The sequence below is a fragment of the Copadichromis virginalis genome, linkage group LG1 (genome assembly GCF_057382275.1).
Source record: "Copadichromis virginalis isolate Kocher_CV1m ecotype Utaka linkage group LG1, C_Virginalis_male_GT1.1, whole genome shotgun sequence".
Taxonomy (NCBI): Eukaryota; Metazoa; Chordata; class Actinopteri; order Cichliformes; family Cichlidae; genus Copadichromis; species Copadichromis virginalis.
The window spans coordinates 13,705,737-13,728,628 of record NC_140618.1 but is presented as its reverse complement, the minus strand read 5'-3'; the positions used below and the strand labels follow the sequence as shown (position 1 = coordinate 13,728,628).

The 22,892-nt window shown below is 38.1% G+C and overlaps 3 protein-coding genes across 4 annotated transcripts; 2 read left to right on the top strand and 1 right to left on the bottom strand.

Moving 5' to 3' along the window:
• Nucleotides 1-583: 583 nt before the first annotated feature.
• LOC146718452 (E3 ubiquitin-protein ligase AMFR-like) lies at nucleotides 584-13,449 on the bottom strand. 2 transcript variants are annotated; one of them, XM_085451705.1, is made up of 14 exons: nucleotides 13,263-13,449; nucleotides 12,445-12,758; nucleotides 12,269-12,361; nucleotides 12,001-12,165; nucleotides 9,618-9,770; nucleotides 8,872-8,912; nucleotides 8,151-8,283; nucleotides 7,904-8,037; nucleotides 7,700-7,810; nucleotides 6,777-6,973; nucleotides 6,591-6,694; nucleotides 5,768-5,902; nucleotides 5,433-5,617; nucleotides 584-2,713 (listed from the first exon to the last, which is right to left on the bottom strand). In XM_085451705.1, exons 2-14 carry the CDS (start codon nucleotides 12,697-12,699, stop codon nucleotides 2,554-2,556), a joined length of 1,866 nt encoding a protein of 621 aa, XP_085307831.1. In that variant the 5' UTR covers nucleotides 12,700-12,758; nucleotides 13,263-13,449; the 3' UTR covers nucleotides 584-2,553. The 2 variants fall into 2 exon arrangements, with proteins under 2 accessions (XP_085307831.1, XP_085307838.1); XM_085451712.1 differs by having other exon boundaries at nucleotides 13,273-13,449.
• A 2,609-nt stretch (nucleotides 13,450-16,058) lies between these two features.
• Nucleotides 16,059-17,765, top strand: LOC146718451 (leukotriene B4 receptor 1-like). The gene has a single exon (XM_085434306.1). It carries the CDS (start codon nucleotides 16,117-16,119, stop codon nucleotides 17,131-17,133), a length of 1,017 nt encoding a protein of 338 aa, XP_085290432.1. The 5' UTR covers nucleotides 16,059-16,116; the 3' UTR covers nucleotides 17,134-17,765.
• A 1,026-nt stretch (nucleotides 17,766-18,791) lies between these two features.
• On the top strand, nucleotides 18,792-20,255 carry LOC146718450 (leukotriene B4 receptor 1). The gene has a single exon (XM_085433310.1). The coding sequence runs from the start codon at nucleotides 18,812-18,814 to the stop codon at nucleotides 19,901-19,903; it is 1,092 nt and encodes a 363-aa protein (XP_085289436.1). The 5' UTR covers nucleotides 18,792-18,811; the 3' UTR covers nucleotides 19,904-20,255.
• The last annotated feature ends 2,637 nt before the right edge of the window (nucleotides 20,256-22,892 follow it).

Below are 22,892 nucleotides of genomic sequence, written 5' to 3'. Positions count from 1 at the left end.
CACTGTTACTCATAATTATACATAAATATTATCCAGTAAGCTACCGTTGTGATCAGAAGTTAACATGTAATCATTATAGATATCTGACCACTCTTTCCGGCAGAATTGGAAAAAAATGTTTATTTAAATGGGTTGATCACCTGGCACAGACCTGGCTTTTAAGTGTGGTCTACAAGTTTTCAGTAGGATTGAGGTCAGTGCTTTGGGAAGGCCATTCCAGAAAGTTGGTGCTAGCCTGCTTTATCTGTTCCAAAACCAGTTTTGATGTGTGCTTGTCATTGTTATCCAAGTTTCAACCATCTTGCTGTTGATTTCAGGTGAAGCTGATCATTCTGGAGGTAGTCATTATTCCATCCACTTTTTACAACCACTGTACCACTTCCACTGATAGCAAAACAGACCAATTAAAGAAAACCTTTCTCTATTTAACAATCTCAACCTCACTTGTTGAACTTGGGAATTGAAAGGTTAGGCTGCACTATTAGGACTGGAGGTTTACATCTGCAAAGTAAAGCCAGAAATCCACGTTGTCTCAATAAACAGAAGAAAAAGAAAACCCAGTAAACAAAGGATACAAACCATCATTTGTTAAAAAGCTGTAGAAGCTGTTTATTGAGTCTTTTATATTAACATATTTTACAAAAACTAGATTTACAGAAATTATCCATAACTGAACCATCTTGATTTAGGCACAAAAATACCAGAAAGCTCAGTCCAAAAGAAAATATTTAAATTCTGATTCCATAGTTAATGATTATGAAAGGTAATCCATGCATAGGAAAATATATCATGGATTTTAAAAGTTGCTAAGTAACTGAATGAAAACCAAACTGTCCAGTTTTAGGTTGGTTTTTTTTTTTGCTTTTTTTTTTTTATTTATTTAAACATGTTGAATAATTAAAATCTTTAAACTAAAATCCTATGCTGTATCTTATTACAACACTCAAAACAAAAAGTCTGAGCAATAAAATGAGCACACAAAGATAACAACACTTCAGTTTTAGTGGAAGTTTGTGGGCTGTTCTTTGGGATAAAGTTGAAGAAAACATAATCACTTTTATAGATGCATGCATATCTCACCCCAAACTGCCTTTTTTCATTGTAATGATAGAATTCAAACACACTTCATCATTATATCTGTCGATATGCATCAACCAGCTACAGATTCAGTGAAATATACCAATACCCAAAAAGCCTCTACGGCTACGTTCAGTTTGCACAGCTGTGCATTTTCCAAAAAAAAAAAAAAAATTAAAACCAGCAGGTGATTATGTTCCCCCACTAGTGTAATTTCTTAACTAGTATTCAATGTAAATAGACAAAAGGCCAATCAAATAAAAAACCCGAAAAGTTTATTCATGAAGATTCTCAGTCATTCGGGTCGCAGAATATTTAAACAAGGAGAAAACCAGTTATTTGCTAAGAACTTCATTGGTTTTGCTACATATGCAAGAGGCAACACTATTTCTAGCAAAAGAAGAAAGGGTTCACCGATAAAACTGACGAAGCCTCTTGAATTGGTGGCAAAACAAGCAAGTTAAAATGCACCACAGAAACTCCATCTGTTGCAGACTTGACAATTTTTGCCTTTCTCAACAGATAAAGATGACCGACACACCCATTAATCAACAGAATAAGATATTTTTACCGTGCAGAGGTTCCTGTAGGAAAGACACCACATGTAACACTCATTGATCATAATGTAATACATCCCTATTTTCTGCATATGCATCGCAAAGGGACCGGTTTTGGGGAAAAAAAAAAAAAAAATTTACAGGCCCATTTCCCCATCTTGTTAAATAACAAAATGCAAACAGGTGATATTACACACTAAATAGAAAACAACCCATGCGGGTGAAAAGAAGAAAAAAATAAACAACTTTGTTTGCAGCATTTTTTTCTGATAGAAACATTCATATTTGACAGAAAGGCTGAACAATACTAAAGTGACATTCTCTTGCGCCTATGTAAGAAATAAGAATGTGTTATTTTGCCTACACTTAATTCACAGTTGAAACTCAAAATAACACACAGACACATCAGATGAGTTCCTCCATCCAGAATACAGAATTTTCTGCCATGGGCTTAATATGTGAAAGGAAAACCAAGGCCCATATAACAGCTTTATCTACCAATGACACCTTCAAACCCTTCTCATAAACATCTTCTTGTAATAGTCTTCTGAACGCAAAGCATGCTCGTTTTTTGACAGCCAGTCTGAATCATGACAGCTGCTGACTGTCTATTGAAGCTGGTGGTTGCATTGTGTGGCACATGTATAGAGGGCAATTGCAACCTTGCACCAATCAATATATAGATCATATTCCAAATACTAGGCTGAATTCAGTGATACAGAGGCTATTTACAATAGTCTCACCCTTTTAGGCAGCCTCAAAACCGCTCCACGGCCATGTCTGCAATGGTTTAATTTTTTTGTGTGTTTTGTTTTATAGGTGATGACCACTGACTACACCAAATGGGGGAAAGTTGAAATAGCTCTTGTCAGTGCCTCTTAGGGTAACAATGTACTACACCCTTCTGCTGAAGCCAGAATCAGGGCGCAGGGTCCTGTAGGTTTTGTAGACGTCTCTCTGCAGCTGCCGCCATGGTTCTACGTCTCAGCACAGTTGAGTCCAATTCTGGGCCATCCTCCTCCTCCTCCAGTCCAGGCAAATCTTCATCCTGATCCTCCGAATTTTTGTTCAGATATTTCCTACAGGGATGCAGAAACAATGTAAGGATACAACAACAAGAACTGAAAACCCAAAAGAACGGGGAGGAAACAGAACCAGTAATCCTTACTATTAGTTATCACAGTGTTTCTCCTAGAATTAGATACTTTTAAAAAAATAATAATAATTTACCACAAATGGTAAGGTCCACAACTGCAAATATATGAGTTCTTAGGGGGTTTTGTGTTTGTTTTTTTAAAAACACAGAAATAAGTCAATACTACATTTCCAGTGCCAGAAAGTCAATTCTGTTTATCTGGATATAGTGTTTTCAGTGATTTTATTGCCCCACAACTTGACTTGGACTGCAGCTTGCAATTGTAGCCCTTGGTCTGCTTTGTAGGATGACAGTGTGCAACAGTGAGCTAAAGCTCCATTTCCATAAGAACTAGCACCACACCTGCTACACTAAGTCAACTAAAACAGAGGAGATTAAAGACTAGGGCTGCCAGGATTAGTCGACTAGTCACGATTACGTCGAGGACTAATTTTATAGTCGACGCGTCGTTTGAAGCTTTGTAGGATCCCAAAAGACGAAGGAATAAGTAGTAGGATTTAAGAGTGTAATAACGGACTGAAACAGAAGATGGCAGCACTGCATGTACAAGGATGCCAGCTGCCGTTAAACTTCGAAGAAGAAGAAGCAGTCTCCGATATCGTAGCCGTGTCCAAATTCAGGAACCGCATCCTCCTGTGCCCGCATTTGTAGGCCGATTACGTTACAGTGACACGACGAAGACTGTCCAAATTTGAAGACTGACAAATGCGGCCGATAAACGCGCCCTTCATTTCCCCAGATTTGAAGGATGGGTCTGATGTATACTTCGTGGCCCAACCTATCCCAGAATTCATAGCGCAGTCCTACTCAGTTTCCAACAATGGCAGCAGCTAGTTAGTTTTAATATTACTCTTATTATTCTTTCTGCGTCACAAAATAAACGTTTAACATATTTTCAGGCAAGAATGTAGCTGTGTAAATTTCAAATATCTGCTTGGTTTATCAAGACACCACATATTTTCAAAAGCGCGCTGATGTTTTCGGAGACGTCTGTTACCCACTAGCTCGATTGCTAGCCGGGGTTCAAGGCTCACTAGAGCCGGTGAGAACACCGGACTCCCAGCAAATTGTTTTCAAACCCACCGCCTTCTTTTGCTACTCAGGTTAAACATGATATACAAGTCACTTAGATAACTTAAAAATTTTATTGTTTGGCTTTTTTCAGCATTTTATTTGTTCCTGAGTAAATGGGTTTGGCTGAGATTAAAGTTATAGTTTTTACACAGCTGAATAAACGTCAAGCAGACAACTGATGTGTGAAGTGTGAGATGCTCTTGAATATACTCTGGTGTCCTGTTATATTTTAGATAGCAAGGAGCAGAAGGCTGAGTTTATTAAACTCCACCGAAACAATCTGCAAATTTCATTAAAATTTAATAAACTATCATCTTGTCTTTATTTTTAGTTAGCACATACCTTAGACACTTAAAGCTGTAAGCTAATGATAGTTATATAAGAGCAGATGCATGCTGGTGCAATAAGCTGTACGCTTTACGTCCAACGGATGCATGATCTGATTAGTCGACTAATCGCAAAAATAATCGGTGACTAGTCAACTATCAAAATAATCATCAAAGGAGCTTGCAAAGAAAAGCGTCTGGACTTCTTTAAGTTACTTGAAGACGTTTCACCTCTCATCCGAGAAGCTTCTTCAGTTCTAAGGTCAAATGGTGGAGAGTCCCAGATATAAACCTAGTGGGAGTGACCCCCCACAGAGGGACAAAAGGACCCCCTGATGATCCTCTAATCGTCTGAGCCAAGGTGTGAAACTGGGTGTGGGTCCCAATCAGCCAGAGTTTCGGGTGAGCTCATTGTGAAACCTGGCGCCACCTTATCGGGACTCTCCACCATTTGACTTCTCGGATGAGAGGTGAAACGTCTTCAAGTAACTTAAAGAAGTCCAGACGCTTTTCTTTGCAAGCTCCTTTGACTACGATGACCTGGATGACTGAGAACCTTCACAGACATATCAAAATAATCGTTTGTGGCAGCCCTATTAAAGACACCATAAAAATACACCTGTGATTAGACGGCCAGCAAACAATCGACAGCTGCAGCACAAAACAGTGGTTTAAGAGCCTATCTGGGGAAGCAGTTGAATGAACTGACTGTCACCACAATGGCAAAGCAGCCAAGCTGTAGGAAGGGAAACTTAAATTTTTCTAAATTTAGACTTAGAAAGTGACATTTTAACATCCAATTTATTCCATCTTGGTTGAAAGAGTGATATAAACTCATCTCAAAACCCAGTATTAAACAGGCACAGAAGTAAAATGACATAGACAGCAGTATAGATAAGCTCTGAAATAATCGGTTATACACTTGATACTGCAGAAGAGATCCTTTATACCCATTCAGAAGCGAGATTGAGAGGCTGTTCTAATAAAGGGTGGAGAAAACTGATCAAAATGTAAAACAAGTGTTTTGCATGTGAGGGAAGAAACATGAGCAGTCTGTTTAAACATGTGTGACAGCTTGAATGTGTTACATACAAGTGTAAAGATGAACAGTTTGACTGCCTAACCTGGAACACAGTTAATTAAATTATAAGAACTTGAGTTAAAGACTAAATATAGTCAACCACATACACAAAAACATTTTGAATATAAAATGTGGAAAACTCAAATTTGTAGAGGAACAACCTGCGTGCTTGCTGAAGCATCTCTTCTTTCCTCTGCTTTAACATCTTCTGCCTCTCCTCTGCAGACTTAGAGAAGCGGCCTCCTCTAACCTCCAAGTTGTCAGATTCACCCTGCTCAGCTGCTCCACTGGGCCCAGGCTGCTCATCTGGTGCAGGATTAACCTGTAAAGGGGCTCGCTCTATGGCCTAAGAGAGGACGACAAACATAATTTTGAGTTATTAATTTTAAGAAACACACAAAACAAACTAACAAGGAAAACTAAGAGCAAGGCATGTCTGCAGAAATCCAATGATAAATAAAAACTGCACTTAACATTTAACCCCAAGATGACTGACCTGCGTAGGGAAAGGCACCTGGATACGTCCCTCCAGGATGTTGTCAGTAGTAACTTCCACAGAGCGGGTCAACTGTAAGTCTTGTAGTACCAGGTAGGAGGGCACCTGAGGAAACATCTCTTGAATCTGATGGGCCTGATGAGCACAAGTACATAAAAAGCAGAGTGAGATGGGGAACACTGGTATAAGTTACAGTATATGTTACATTAAATTTAGTTGTTTTTAAGCCCAAGCAATATTTGAAGTCATAGACACTGACTAAGACATGGAGTGAAGGCTGCAATAATAAGGCGGCAGCAGGGATTTTATGTAAATAAAGTTGTTATAGCCCTAGCAGGGCCTCGTGTGAAATTGACCTCGTGTGGGTGTGTCCTGGCATCTCTCCTGCCTTAGGTGCCACCCTTTTTGTACAGCTGACTCTAAACAGCATTAAGAGTACGATGAGGTGAGAGAAAGGTGAGCTCTCATGCCGGAGATCCTTTTTCTTTTTTAACTTCTCAGTTTGGTGATCAACTCCTGGGTTTTGTTGTTTTCCTTCTTTAAAAGACTATTTCAGCATCTGTCCCTCTCTGTTAGTTTAATTACTAATAGAAACATTAATGAAACCTTTAATTTAACAATGCTGCTTTCCCGTCTCCTTTTTTCAACCCGGAAACCTTTTGTTACTTTGCCCACATCCCCTGGACTTTTTAGGAGAATGTAACAAAAGTTTTAAGATCATCAGCCGTCTAAAAAGATCTTACAAGTTTAAATATTAGCCTCAACTTGCAGTCTGTGTATCCTTTCTCTTAAAGACAACAGATTTCAGTAAACTCGAACTCACCATAGCCATAAGCTGGGAGTTATTTGCTTGAGCAATGCCCAAGATGTTAGTAGTATGCATTACTTCTACTGAGAAACTGGGCAGCCAGCTGGCGATACGAGATCCTGTAAGACAAATGCATGGATTTTTAATTTTAGCTGTGACACAGAGCCCATCAGTTTTAGGTCACGTATCCAGCACCCTTACCATCAAAGTGGAAGAAGTGATTGTGTTGGTTGATATGTGGTCTGGCATCTGGGGGGGCTCCAACTGGGCCAATGTTGTCCTCCAAACCCCCACCCTGCTGCGGGCTTCTTGCTTGGCCCCCATCCCCATTAATATTAAGGGATTTCCGACATGTGGGACACGACGTGTCCTGCTCAAGCCATGAGCGCAAACAAGAGCTGAAGAAACACATATACATACCCTAAGTAAGTCGCCAGTCTGAAAACTTGACATGTATCTTAGGGGTCAGGACAAATTTTCTACAGCTAGGCTCTATGCAGGGCATCTTACTGAAGCTCAGAATGTATATCAGAGCTCACAGCAATAAACATTCAAACAAGCAAACTCTACTACAAAAGCTAAGAACTGCTGTGCAGTCTAGTTTACACTTCTCTATGTAAATCTTTTAAGGATTTTGGGAACTACCCTAACGGAAGCTTCAGCCTTTAAATCCTGCTAAATCCAGGATGCCGATATTCTCCTTGGCTCTTTTAGCATTGTTATTTAGGTACATAACACAAATGTTTTCTCAGGACAAATTCAATTTTACTTCATGTGCTGGACAACAAAAAGCATTGCATAACTTCATGTTTGATAAAATAACACAACTCCAAAAATGCCCCTTTCAGTAAGTATAAAAAGTATATTCTGTAGACGTTTGCCTGAGCCATAGCATAGTTGTTGTTTTTTTTATTGTTTTTTAAATCCAAAACCATAACAATATCCCTAATAATTTTCCAGACATTAGAAAGTAAAGCAACTTAAGCCTGAAATCTCTCAAGTGGAATTTCCACTCAACTGTGTCAGTATAGGCCACATACTGACAAGTACTATTTCTAGGGTATAGCACCTCAAAGCAAAGGCAGATAATCCCAACTATAAGCAGTAAAAGTAAAATTATTTACTTGTGGAAGAGATGACCGCAGGGCAGTTTGCGTGCTGTAAGCATGGCATCCCAGCAGATGGCACAATCATCATCATTGGCTGCCAGCTCCTCTGCAGTAGCAACAGCAAATCTGCAGAGTTTATAGTATATGCAACTATTAAGTAAACAAGTAATGATTAGCAAAAGACTGAAAGCACACACGCACACACGCGCACACACACACCTTGTCTCCATGTTATTGATGACACGCAGGTAGTTCTTATGTCGGCGGACACGGCGCTGCACCTCATGGAAGAGATATCGCAGCTGCATGAAGATAACCAAGCTTGCCATGGACAGCCAGATATTCCCGAAAAGCTAATAAGTGAAATGTGCACACAAAGGTGAAAGATTAGTGGATCAGAAAGTCACACTGGGACAGGAAGTGTTCAAAACATGACAGCCATACACTCAGTCATACTGCATCTTACCAGCATATGGATATGGTGCATTAGGTCAAGAAACAGCATGGCCAGCTCCATTATGAAGTCTGTGTAGTAGACATATGTCCCCTTACTCTCCCAAGTCCCTGGATGGTTCAAATCCCAGAGATGAATTGAGTATCTGGAAGAGTAAGACACAGCTCTTTCAGTTCATGAAATGCTGGTGACTTTTAGAAGATCGGTGGAGGCAAAATACTGCAATAAATTAAATGTGCAACAATATACTGTATGTGGTACAATAATGCCAAAAAGACTGAAATTCAAGGTTGAGACAGAACTGTTTTGAGTAACAAAGAAAGAAGAGTTATGATACGGTTCTGATTTCATCATAAGATGTATTTAGTTAAGTGAGTGAAAGTAATCAAAAGCTCAAAAAAAAAACTTGCAAAGGTATAAAGAAACATCTTTAAAGGGAAGTCACCATAAACATTATTTTTCCATGCACCAAACAACTGTACTGCAACAGACAGCTGTTACCAGCCAAGGGAGTCAGTACTGTATCCAGTACTGATCCAGGACCTTGGCCCATCAGAGTTGGTGGTAGTTCAATATTAGGAACCCTCTCAAAGACAAAGAAGCCTTTCATAATAGAGCCAATGGAACCAGAGGAAAACAAACAGTTTTATGTGCTAAGATTATCCCAGATTCCAAATTTGCACAGGCTGTCATCCATGCTGCAGTGTGTCTATGAGGCTGCACAGAGACTTACCGCATGATGACATGTCCAGTGCGCACAGTCACCAGCAGACACTGAGGAAAAAAGTAAATGTGAAAATGATGCAACTGTTATGCTCTGCTTTCTACACAGACATTACAGTCTAAAAGAGATAGTTTAAACTCTCATTTACACTAAACTCGGTGGTTTTGTTCACTCACAGACAAACTCTTATTTATTCAACATTGTTGACAGCTTTTACAGCAAATAAGATTTTATTTTTTTCCCATTCACAAAAGTGCAGCTGCAAATTGAAAACACTGATTATGCTTCTGCTTCTTCAGGAAACATATACATGAGCCAGAATGCACAACACCAGCAAGAAGGAACCCACAAATGAAAAAGTACTCTTATAATTCTGTGGTGGTGAATCAGAGTCACATTTTAATTGGTTTCTAAGTTCATCAAAGAACTGCATTGATACTGAAAAATGTAAAAACAATTTTGTCCTCTGGAGGGATATCATCTACAAAGCATGAGCACCTATTTCACTAAGTAATTACATGAAAATTAAGGTATTTTTCACTTTAACTGCTGCAATTATTCTCAACCAATCCTGGGTTGAACAAGAATACAAAGCAAATGCATGCTGAGAAGTGTAGTTAGCAAATGTGTATAAATAAATACCTGCACCTAAACAAAAGCTTAAATGACATTAAAAAAAAATAAAAAAATAAATCCATAATCATATGTGCAAAGTGTGGCCAAAACTTTCCCACAGCTTGGCTCCAAGTTCTCACCTCTGCTGCCATGAAGGAGAGCGTGTGCATGCCATGAGAAGCTCCCAGGAGGCCGCAGACCACAGCCAGGCCACAACAGTCCAGAAGCAGGGAGACCAGCAGACAGAGCACACGCACATGGCTGTTCATAGGTGTGGATGGGGAGAAAGACAGCTGTGGGGGGGGAAACAAAGGTAAATGAGTATGCTGTGCTTCTTAATTTTTTCTTCTTATGTCCTAAGATTTCTTTTCAGTGTTTATGCAGGTTAAAGATCATTTCCTCAGGATGGCCTTTGAATCCCACCGCAATACATTTTGTGAAACTTTGTTACCAAAAAGACCCAGCTATAAATTAATTTAGTGGATATGAGTAGACAAAGGAAGTATAACAATGATTTGTCAAACAGTGGAACATTTCACTTAGATGCTCATGAAACATGCTGTTGAAAGAGAGTTCATGTTTTTCACCACTGGCTACAGACAAGAGTTTTAAGAGGCTCAGTAAGACACTCAATTTTTACTGCGACATACTGAGAGAAAATCCTGCATGTACTCTTCTAAATATTACACAACCCTTTTCTATCAATAAAAACGCCTCTCACACAACCACTAAATATCTAAGCATTAGCACAACTAAACTTCTAGCAAAGTGTAAATAACAAAAGATTTGCACATTATTATAGATTATAACTAAGGTGAAAAATATAAAAACCAGCTGCTCGGTATCACAAAGACCACAAGGTTTCCAAGCTAAACCTTCAGCACTACAACCTGCATTTCTTATCTTCACCCCAAAGCAAGAAACCACAGTGACAGGAAGACAGAAACGGGAAACAGCTGGGCAAATAATGGACTACCTCCAACTAAATTTACAGTTAAAGTTGAAAGACGGAAACAAAAACAGCAAGAGGAACACAATCACATCAAAACGAAATGTTTACAATATGGCAGGTTGAAATAACCTTCTAGTATACTAAGGCAGCCAGCATTACATTACGTCTAACTTTGAATGTCTAACTGACATTCAAAACAACTTAAACCTTGTTTTAAATGTCAGCACTTATAAGGTATTTAAATGTGACATTTTGTTTTCCCCACCATACAGAACACAGTCTGATAGAGAGATGTTAGCGTAGTAACTGAAACAGTAGTCACAGTCAACCTCCCAGTATAAAAAGCTATTAATAGATCCCAAGCTGAAAAGAGTACAGTTACACTGTGTCTACTGAGGGAAAGCACACTTTTTAAATAAGCATTTATAGAAAGTGTACAGAAGTATTGCTCAGGTGGATAAATGGCTTAGTGTTTAATATTCAGAAACAGTTAGGCAGGAAGAGAATTCGATTTGCCAAGCTTTGCTGTGGCAGATTTCTATTTATTACATACATACTGAATTACAAAATAGACTGGCACCAGTGCAGAATTAATATCTAATATAGAAAATCTAAATCTTTTAATAAAAAAAAAAAAAAAAACACCACACACAAAACAAAATGAGGGTAGACGACAAAAAACTGTGTTCCTTTAAAGCACAGAAACAAAAAAATCTCCTGTATATATACACTTTTGCAATTAAGCTCATGATCCATGAGCTTGCCTAACGCCACACTGACCATTTCCTATGATCCAAATAGGAGGGTAATATGGTAAGGACATTGATATACTGTTTCTAACTGATATTTCTTAAGTAACATGTGACTCCTTTTGTAACAAGCAAGAGTTCAAAGAGCTGTGCCGATATCTGGTAAAGAACAAGTAAGGTATATCACCCATAATTACTCTGAGTGATGCACTACTCTCCGATAAGCCACTGAAATGACACGTGTACTTCAGAGGCTTTTAGGAAGCATATACATAATGGGAAAAAATTCTTAAAGCCTATATTTAATCCTACATCCAATAAACATATTGCTCATTTCTTTTCGCTATGAAATCTACACAACTACAACATTGTTAGCTAATGTAGTTTACTCTAACTGTGATCAGATAATCACTGACTTTCTCAGCCCTTGATTCTCATAAATCTAGCTGTTCTCAAGTCTGGCTTCCAACAAATATGAAAAAAGGAACACCACAATTAAGATAATACTATTATTATGCTGCACCCCATGTAAAGAGGAAACTTGCATTTTTAATGATCCAGGGCCCCCTTTTCTTTTACACTGGTTTAAGTCTCCTCAAGTGCCCAAAATCCCCGATCCCCACTAGGTTACAGAAGGTTTAGTTATACTCCATTGAAAAAACAAACAGAAAACTTTGGAAACAGCTTGGCTCAAGGAGTCAAATGCCATAAAACAGAAAGAACCACAGACAATAAATGCAACGTGAGTCTAGTCATATTTGTCTAAAGTGATGCTTAGATTTGATTTTATTTATTTATTTAAATATACTTTTATATACTTACATATTCAAAGCGATCCTTGCAGAGCTGAACCATTAAGTGGAGAAAAACGAGTGCAGAGAACCACAGACACCACATGACCACCTCCTCCACTGTCTGGACGTTCAGTACACCAAAAATGAAGATGAACTTGTAGAAAATGAAGTTCCAGAATTTATCTTTCAGGTGCTGATGAACCATAAAAAACAAAAGAGGAGACATGAAATGAGATGAGTGACCATTTGCTTCCTGTTTGAAAGAAGTAAAAACAGCTGTAACAACACAGACTTACCTGCTTCTCACTGACTCTGAGTGGGCCGAACACCACATACTGAATCATTTTAGCAATTAACATCAAAGAGCAGCAGAATGTGTTCACTAACACCTGTAGGTGTGCAGATAATAAGGTCACCATTAGTTTTTGTATGAACTTCATAATCACTTCACACATTGCACTAAAATACTCACCCACACAAAGAGACTGTCTGTGACAAGATACCACAGGACAGTTGTTGCCAGTTCTGTGTTACTAATATCATTCTTTAGAAGTTCACGCTCCACCTCGGAGGGAGGCTGTGCCTCATCCGTTTCCAAGGCCCCAAATCCCGGGTCAGTTACTGTGGTGTAGGCACTGAAGATGCTACCAGCAAGCAAAGCCACACTCAGTGCTGTGTAGGTCTGCAGGCTGGGCCAAGGAAACCTCTCCAAAAACAGCAGAGGCATTGCAATCGCAAGCTACGAGTCAACTTCTCAGCTTGTTAAAATGGTGTCAGTCCAACAACCTGTGAAGGCAGTAGGGACGTTAGGCCAACTTTACGGGACAAAGAGTAAATATTACGCAAATAGAGCAAAGACAGGAGGCGATAGCAGCCATTTCGGCAACGCACGAATTTTGTGCTTTAACAACTTGGACACAAAGTGCAAATGTATCTTTTTAATTTTTAAAAAGTTAGTCTCTCCCCCCCCCAAAAAAAATAATATACGTTTACTAAACATTTTGGCTTTTTGGCTAACCCACACTCAGCCGCCAAGCAGTGCTAACTTCCTTTTAGCAATAATTACTACCGTGTTTATTTAAGTGGAATATTAATTAAATTAGTCAAAGTAAGTAAAAATGGCTTATCATCATCAACGAGCAACACCTTTACGGAACAAACGGGAGTTCACTCACATAACATTAGTTACTTATCTGGCTAATGTTACCTAACACTTAGCCTAGTGGTTAGCTAATGCTAGCCACCGTTAACAACCATCAAACGCTAGACTTGTATTAAATGGTCACTTACAGTTTGTCACAGATTTAAATAGACACAATATCCGGCTTTCCCTGTTGCAGTCAGTGTTGAACTTTTAGTCCTGTGGCACTGGGAACACGATACTTGACAACATCGTCATGTTTATTTCACCGAGCAGACAGCTGGCTGAAAGCTGAAGCAAGGCTTCCCGTCTGCGCAGCGTAACAGCGTCATCACGACAACTTTAAAGTAAAGGGTCATTACAAAATAAATATCTTCATTCAGCGGCTTAATTTAACAAATAACTCGTTCCCCCGTGATTACGAAAAATGTTTTTATATATTTTGCTTTATTCTTTTGATTATATTCTGGAAAAATAAATCAGTGTGTAAGCTGTGGGAGTTTCCAGAACACGCAAGAATAGAAGTTATTTCTTGGGATTGGGTGTATTTTTGGTGCAAACAACAAAAATAGAAACGACTTCACCTCTAGGCTAGTGTTTATAGTACAATTGTTTTTACATTTGAAACCATTTTGTTGTACTTTCAAACTGCTTTTAGTGTGTACACACGCTAAGACACTTTATTGCACTGCAATGTTATACTTATCCCCTTAATATCCTGTAATTTTTTTTATTGTTTTTCTTCTTTGTTTTCTTTCTTAAAAATATATTTAGTATGAAATTTTTAAATATTTTAGTTGTTATTTGAAAGTTAAATGTATGCTTATTGTTAGTTATTGGACTTCAGATTCGTCTTACCGCATTAAGACATTTGTTTTATCATATTTTATTCACATACTTAACTGTATACCTTTCTACATATTTAATCTGTTTGTTTTTAGCGGCTGCAATAAAAAAAAATCTAAATTGAAGATAAATTAAGCATTTATCTTACCTTTGTTTTCTGCGTTGTGTATATCAAAACACTAACCTCACATTAACCTTGCATTTTTCAAGGTGTTTTGTGCAATATCGGTAATGTCCACAAAGAAAAAAGATTAAACTATATTTAGTATAGTTTTCCTTGAAATTGCGACACTGAAGCTATATGCTTAGATCTGTTTTGTTGTTGTTTGAAGGTAATATAAGGTGATAACGTTTTCAGGAATTTCATTTGGCATATGTAAAGTAAATTCGTTAAAAGTATTTATAATTTTTTAAAAAAGAGATTTCTTTTAGTTGTACAATTAAAGGGAAATATTTATACCTAAAGTGTTTGAATGTATTTGTTACGATAAAAGAAATTAGTTCCTCTGACTTTGGGTGATACTTACACTACCGCCCAAAGTCCACTGGAGGTCACTGTTTCTTCACTGAATTATATTAAGACAGATAAATACGCTTAGATAATGTCATCGTTCAGAAATTTACCATACATGTTCTTTTACATAAATTGTGTAACTAGTTAAAGTTTGCTCAAATAAATCTGATAAAAGAAGTGGGGTTACTGATTATTGATTATGTAACCAAATAAGTCCCTGCAACAGCAGAATTTAAAAAGGCAATTTATCATATGTCACCCAAGTCACGCAAGTCCACATATGTCAGCTCCACCACAGTTTTATACCGCATGGGCCAAAAGGAAAGACAGGTTTAACATGATATTATTGCCTAATCAGTTGTAGAACTAATACAGCACAGTACAGGTGCTGTAACACTGTTATTATGATCCGCTTGAGGAATTAGCTTCACTATGACTGTCAAAAAAAACTTTTCAGTTGTGTAATGGCCTGACTTTAAACCCTGTTTCCGTTTACAGTGAACCTGTTACGAGAAATGATTTGACCTCACACGTGTGATTAGTTTCAGTTCATGAGTTTAACATTTCTGCCAAACTAACTACAGTTTGATACAAATTTATTTATCAAATTTGCTCAGTTTTTGTCATTACAAATTTAGCAATAAGTGACATCTTCGGGTATATTTTTCTAATTATGTATCTACAGGTTTTAATTATTGCCTTCGGAAGACATACATACACAAAGAGAGATGTGTAACATTTCCATAGTTTAAAGGCAGTTTAAAGACAGTTTATGAGGGCACAGCATTGGGGATCAAGTAATAGTTAATCTAATATATCCCACCCACTAACAGATGCTATGATGAAGCTATAATCAGTTGTCATACTCTTATCCCAGATTGCTGTATGGTTCACTTTATGTGTATTCATCACTCGTCCTCATTTCTTAGAAGGCTGACAAATCTTTTCTGATTTACTAAAGTTAAAGTTGATGGTCTCACGTCATTTTTTACACATTAGGCCACTCTTTTTCTAATAATCGTCTATCACATGGCAGACTTGTAATGCTTGTGTAAAAGTGTAATAGATATATAATCATCTAAAAGAGGATAAGAATTTCATTTATTCACATCTGCTTTGACATCCATATTTTAGCTATAGCCAATGATTGAACAAAAATCTAAAAAGCAAACAAACTGCAACAATCAGTGTTGATTTTCTGTGAAACTCACTTTGAAATTACACTTAAAGTGTGTCAGATAAAAATGATGTTCACACATCCAGCATTAACTTAAAAGAAGTGCCATAACAAAATGATAAATCTGCCGCCTATGTTAAGGTGGAACTGACACTTTTCTAAAAGTAAACTTAAAACTAAAAAACCACGGGGTAAGAAAACAGAACTGGTTTTTGTTGTTGTAGATGACTGTGTGATAAGATTCTTAAGTACTCAATAATATCCCTTTCCTGTAAGGTGTCCCTCCTGTTAGGGAGAGAATTATGGAAATTATGACAAGTACAACATGTTGTCACATATCCCTTAAAGGGTTGTGCAAACATTTTAGTTTCTGTTCAATTTAACTATAAGAGGAAATGAATCCTGCTTTTACAGCACTTATTTTGCTCTTGATGCCGAAATCACTTCGAGCACATCAAATTGCAGCATGAACCATTCAGTTGAGTTGTCTCTTTCAGAGGAGTTTGATGGCAGCACAGCAGTGGCGTGTGTGATCCTCGGTTTGTCCTTCCTGGTTGGAGCTCCTGGGAACGTGCTGGTGATCTGGACCATCCTGAGACACGTCAAGCAGCGCTCCCATACTGTGGTGATCATTCTGCACTTGGCTGTTGCAGACCTGCTGGTTCTCATCACCCTGCCTCTATGGATCTACTCTCTAGTTCACACTTGGGTGTTTGGAGCAGTATTGTGCAAGACCTTAGTGTACACTGTGACTGTGTGCATGTTCAGCAGCATCTTCTTGATCACTGTTATGAGCGTGGAGCGCTTTCTTGCCATCTGTCATCCATTTCTGATGATGCGCTGGAAGACAAAAAGCAATATAAAAATATATCTTGTACTTTTGTGGCTGCTTGCTTTCCTTCTAGGAGTGCCTGCCTTAACACAGAATCTGGAAAACACTGATGGAAATGTGCAATGTTTCACCAGGGAATTAAACTCTGACACCAACACAATTATCATCCTTTGCCTAGAAACCTTGTTGGTCTTTATAGTTCCTTTCATTGTTCTAAGTATCTGCTACTGTCTAGTAGCTGCACAGATCAAGAAGATGAGTTTCAATTCAAAAGAGAAATCCATGGTTCTCATCCATTCTGTAGTGATTGCTTTCACAGTGTGCTGGTTGCCTTACCACGTTATCAACATTATTGATCTGATTTGTATCTTAAGCTGGCCAGACACTGACGACGACTGTGTATCAAAGCCTATCATCTTCATAGTTGGTGCCCTGGTTTTCATCAGTAGTTCGGTAAATCCTGTGTTATATGCCTTCTTTGCAAAGAACTTACAAGGGAGTCTGGAAGAGTCCCGACTAGTGAGGCTATTTAAGGAAATAGCCACTAACACAAACAAAGTGAGGGAGCTGGCAGTGCAACAGCAGACAGACCAGAGGGCAGCAAGTACACAAGAAGAGCTGCTATCTGACTGTGTGTGTCAAAGACTGTGATGATGGTAAAATGTGACACTTGTCAATTAACATTAATCACGAAGGATTAAATGAAAATGTACTCATATTATTGCCATGTGTTGTACTCCTCCATTGTTTTTTATGTATATTTTTTTTTTTAATTCATGTAATGCAGTCAAAATACATAACTTTGAACTTGTGTTTTGAGAAATGTCTGTGATAAGTATTTTTTTTATTCTTAAACATTTGATATTGTCCATTATTGTGTAAGGTGTTCTGTTTGTTATCCTACCTGAAAAAATAAAAAGTGCTACTGAAAACTGCTCCAAATGTCATTTTAACTGCTGTGACTGCTGTATCGTTCTATCAAACTTAAATGTAATTCACAATTTCTTCACTATTTCTGCCAAATAACTTCAAAACTATCTAGCTAACTTTCAAAACTAACATTTTAACTACTGATTTTATCTATTGTTCTGATTTTATCTGTTTTGATTTTATATACTGTTTTGTTTGTTTGTTTGTTTGTTAATTAGTTAGTTAGTTAGTTTGCTTGTTTTAATCAATTTTAAATCATGCTTTTTATTTGTTTTTGTTTCTAATGTCTCTGTAAAGCACTTTGAATCACCTTGTTGTTGAATTGTGCTATACAAATAAACTTGCCTTGCCTTGCCTTGCCAAATACTGAAACAAAGCCATTAATTCCTGTCAACCATATGTATCGTCTTTTGAAAAAGTGTAGTGTCTGAACATGTTTGTAAGTAAATTATATTTCCACGTGTGCCATCATCCTTCATCATATTTTCCTAGCAAGCTGATGAATATTTCTTGGTTCACTGAAATGAAAGCTAAGGAATATCTCTGTTGTTTAAATATTACGTAATACCTTTTCCAGTGATGCTGCATGCCATGTAAAGACCTGCAAATGAAACAATAAACAAAAATACACAGCATAGAATCCATTTTAATTTTACTTTTACAATTCCTTAGTGACAAAGATAGAATGTTTTTGGAAATTATTCATAATCTGCTAGTTTTTGTATGTGCTATTGTTTCTCTAAGTCGAAGACAGTGGTTCTCAAACTGTGGGTAAGACAGCTAGGTTTAAAAAAATGAAGTGAAAGTAACATAAAAAAAACAAAAGTCAGGGAAAATACACAGCAGAAGAGCTTTTTGTTGCTTTGTGTGACTTTTAATCGAGTCATTTTCTATTTTAATCTTGTTTTCATCGTTGAGGTTTTAACAAAAAAAAGTAAGGTGTGGAGTGTGAACTTTTTTCGGTTTCTGAATGTGAACTTTTGTTTTGGCCTATGATGTAGCAACAAAGCAGAACAAAAATCTAAGAACCACGGGGGTGGTGAAACAGAAACGTTTATCAAAGTTTCAAAAGCTAAAGTAATTTTTGTGTGCAGAGTTGTTCCCTTGATACAGCAAAGTCAATCATTTATTAATTATTCATCCATTTACAAATTAATATCATATCAGTTTGTTTAAAAGTATTTGATAAACACATTTCTACATTTTTTTTTTTTTTAAACTAAACTGCAACCTGAAGTTATGGACTTCTGGCACATGCATGAGTCATCTCTGCTTAAAAAGCCCTGTTAGGAAACTCTTTTCCTGAGCTTTCCACACAGCTTTAAAGGGGAAGTGATGACTTAGAGTAATCTGTTTTTCTTTTCATGCAGACACCACAGTCAGCACATCGACTTGCACCATGAACAACACATACCAGCTGTCTTCTCAAGAGGAAATGGCCCCTTCAGAGTTTGATGGTGGGACAGTGGTGTCGTGTGTGATCCTTGGTTTGTGCTTCCTGGCTGGAGCTCCTGGGAACCTGCTGGTGATCTGGACCATCCTGAGACATGTTGAAAAGCGCTCTCACACAGTGGTGATTATTCTACACCTGGCTGTTGCGGACCTGCTTGTCCTCATCACCCTGCCTCTGTGGATCTACTCTCTGGCCCACTCCTGGATATTTGGGGTGGTATCTTGCAAAGCCATGGTGTTCATGATCAACACGTGTATGTACAGCAGCGTTTTCCTCATCACCCTCATGAGCGTGGAGCGTTTTGTGGCTGTGCGATATCCCTTTGCTTCAGCTCACTGGAAGAGGAAACAAGCTCTAAATAAAGTACTGCTGGTTCTGTGGATTGCAGCACTCTTGTTCAGCATACCTGTCATCCCAACTCAGATTGTTGACAAAGATTCTGGTAAGGATAGCTGCCTGTACCGTGAATATACTTCGGTGACCCAGGAACTGGTGTGTGTCTTGTTAGAGACACTGGTTGGCTACATAATACCCTTCTCCATCCTTGTGGTCTGCTATGGCTGCCTCTGCAGCCGGATTACTCGGATGACTCTCAAATCCAAACGCAAGTCCACCATCCTGATCGCCAATGTCGTGGTTGCATTTGGCATTTGCTGGACACCTCATCACATAGGAAATATCCTCTCGCTGATCATCCTGGGAACTGAAAACTCCTACAAGGATGTAGCAGAACATTTGGAAAACGTGAGGACCACTATGGTTTTTGTCACTGGAGCCATGGCCTTTATCAGCAGCACAGTTAACCCCATCCTCTACATGTTTGCAGCTCGCTCCTTCAGGAGCTCCCTCCGTGACACGGGCATCCAGAAGCTCTTCCGCCACATCTCGAGCACCTCCCCAGGTGAGGGCAACAGGGAGGTGTCCTATGTGTCCAAGAGACCCAGCAATCAGACCAGCACCTCTCATGTGCTATCTGAGTCAAAAGATCAAATAGGTGTGTTGATGACAATGTGTGAAAACAATCCATCTGGGCAGTGAAATTGAACAATGTCTGTTTGGTCTGTGTAGATACTCCTGTGTACTCAGTATTCTTTTTCTGAATAAAATAAATGTTGAAACACTGATGTTTATTTGTATGAAATTGCAACAAAAAATAACAAGTATATCTGTGCTACACTTGCCTAACTTAATAAATTACCAATTTTGCATGTTTGTATTGTGAATATATTTATAGAAATGCTATACGTTTTGTACTAAATGTCCATAATGACATGGGCCAAATAACCAATAAAAAATTCCTTATGTAAATAATGTCTCAGTTTTTTAAAATACAGTTTGTTTCAATTACTTTGTTGATTCCATCAAAGAGAAAATTAATAAATAAGTTCAAACCGCCTGTAAGTGTGGGATTATGATTAGACAAAGCACAGTGGTTGTTATTTCCTGTTATTGCATCTTTCATTTATTTATTTATATGACCACAAGGAGAACTTCATCAGAGATCTGTCTGGCTGCTTTAATATAAGGATTTGAACATTTGTAACCTTTTTGCCTCATTCTGTAACATTTCTGATAAACTTTTAATCTGATAATATTTTATAAAGGTGTTCTTTTTTCAGCCATGGCAGATTAAAATTGACCTAATAGTCTACTTCAGACAATAGTCATGCTTTCAACTTCCTCTCGATGAGTAGATTGCCAAATGAAGACTAGCATGTTTCCTTTGCTAAGCAGCAAAAAAGCGGAATTGTGCCCTGATGTTTGTCACATTTGCACATGTTGGGAGTGACAGAGTTCAACGTCCAGTTATTCACAGACATTTTTAAAGGCGCACATATTAACAAATTAGTCGTGTTAGTTGTAGTATTTTACGTTTATCTGTCCCCACAGCTACACAGCAATAGTTTTGATTAATTTATCGGCCAGAAGATGGCAGTGGTTGCTCTGTACATTTGTACTTAAGGGGTGGCTGTTGTTCAAGAAGTAGGGCAGGTCACCTGCTAATCAGAAGGTTGGTGGTTTGAGCCCCGTCTGCTCCCGTTTGCATGCCAAACATCATTGGGCAAGATACTAACCCCAAGTTGCTCTCCAGATGGATGCTTTCTGATACATCCATACGTGTGTGAATGTTAGATATAGAGGACTTACATAGGCAAAAGCAAAGGAATGAGGTGCTTGTATGATTGGGTGAATGAGGCAAGTTGTATAAAAGCACGTTGAGTGCTCAGTTACAGTGTTCATGATATGAATCTGTTGTGGGAACAGGAACCAAGCTTTTCCATTCTTTCTCCACTTTAGAAATACACATCTACAGAGTTTATTCATGATTTAGCCCCCACAAGTCTTAATCTCAGCCATATACAGTGAATTCTGTGAATTAAGTCACTTAGCTTGTAAAACATCATATTTTGGCAAAGTCATTGAACAAACGCACCACAAAAACCTTCAATTATAGATGTGATTTCATTGTTTTAAGCCACACAGCTGGAAGAACTGCCATTCCAGTCTAATAATTTTCCTGTCTGTTTAAATATGAGATGAACAAGATCTGATGTGAGAGCATTCACATTTCACTTAATTGTTTGGGCATGAGTAAGTCAGAATTATTTTGAATATGACAGCGGAAAATTACAACGCTCAAAGGGTGTGACAAAACTGAGCTCACACTGGTAAGCATAGTTGACTTGCTTGACATTTTCTCACAGAATGAGGAAGCAACTTGTATATCATCATCAACAGTGTGGTATGTGCCTGCTGTTCCCATTGCCTTTCATAAGGCATATTACTGCATGCTTACCACATTTAAGTTAGGTTTTAAGTCTCTGCTATATAATAATATTGTGTAGTGTGAAGGTTTTTCCAAGAAAACCTGGCTTATACTAATAAAGCCGCATGAACAAGCAGGGTTTTTTTTGCTATTCTTTTAAGTCATACTTACCTAACAGGACAAGACTTGCCACCTGGTACATCAGAGCCGCCAATCTCTTCCAAAAAATGTACACAGAAGTGTCAAAGGTTTTAGCGCTGGCTTTCTGGAAGCTCATCCACTTTACAGCCTATGATAAAAGTTATGCCAAAGCACATTATTTAGGAGGATATTTGGAGTGTGAATGTGACATGTTGTCTTTCTCAACTTTTTCACCAGTTACACCTGCTGAAAGGAGTTAGCTTGTGACTTTACTCTCCGGGTCAGTCTACATGCATAAGCATGCCCTCAGTATGATGTAATGAGGATAAATGTTCTTTGCTGTTGTGTTGAAATATCATTATATGTCTCAGATTTCAGCGTTTTCCAGAGTGTCCCTTAAGTAATCGGACTGGTTTGGCTGGAAATAGTGATTCAACATGAGAAAGGAGACACAAGGAATTACTCTTGAGATAGGGGAGATTTATTTTGAGTGAATGGACATGAAAAGGCAAAAAGCCTTGCATTCAATGCAGTTTGTTGGCCCATAGCAGGCAGAACAGGGAGTGTCAGTAGCAACAAAACCTTGGATTTCTGGGAACTGGGCCAAAGACTGGTGAAAACTTCACTGCTATTTTGAAGTACCTTAATTTTCTGGCAACAAATACTTTCTATTGACAGGTACATGCAGCGTATAACAATACAGTGGGATTTTAGAGGGAAGAATATGGATCACAAGCTGGAAATGTAAAGTACATTGCTAATTCCACTGTTCTTCCTTGTGGTAGAAGTTCCAGGATGTGTCCTTTTGTTTTGTTCTTAATTTTTCCATTTGCCCTTTATTCATCCCTGCATTTACTACTACCGTTTACCCAAAACTACATTACAATTAAGAAGCCTACAGAAGCAATAAATCTTTCTTTTGCCTGAGGCAAATGCATGTTGTTCTGTACATAGATTTATTTTTTTTTTTGTGATCTCCATGTTTACAGGTTTTCATTCTGGAAGTGAAATAACATTATCTGAAGACAAGGAAGCAAACAGTGAAATGATAAGTGTGAATTTGTGCGCAGAAACACTTTCGTTGCATCAAAGTTCCACACTGGCATAAACATGTAGTGT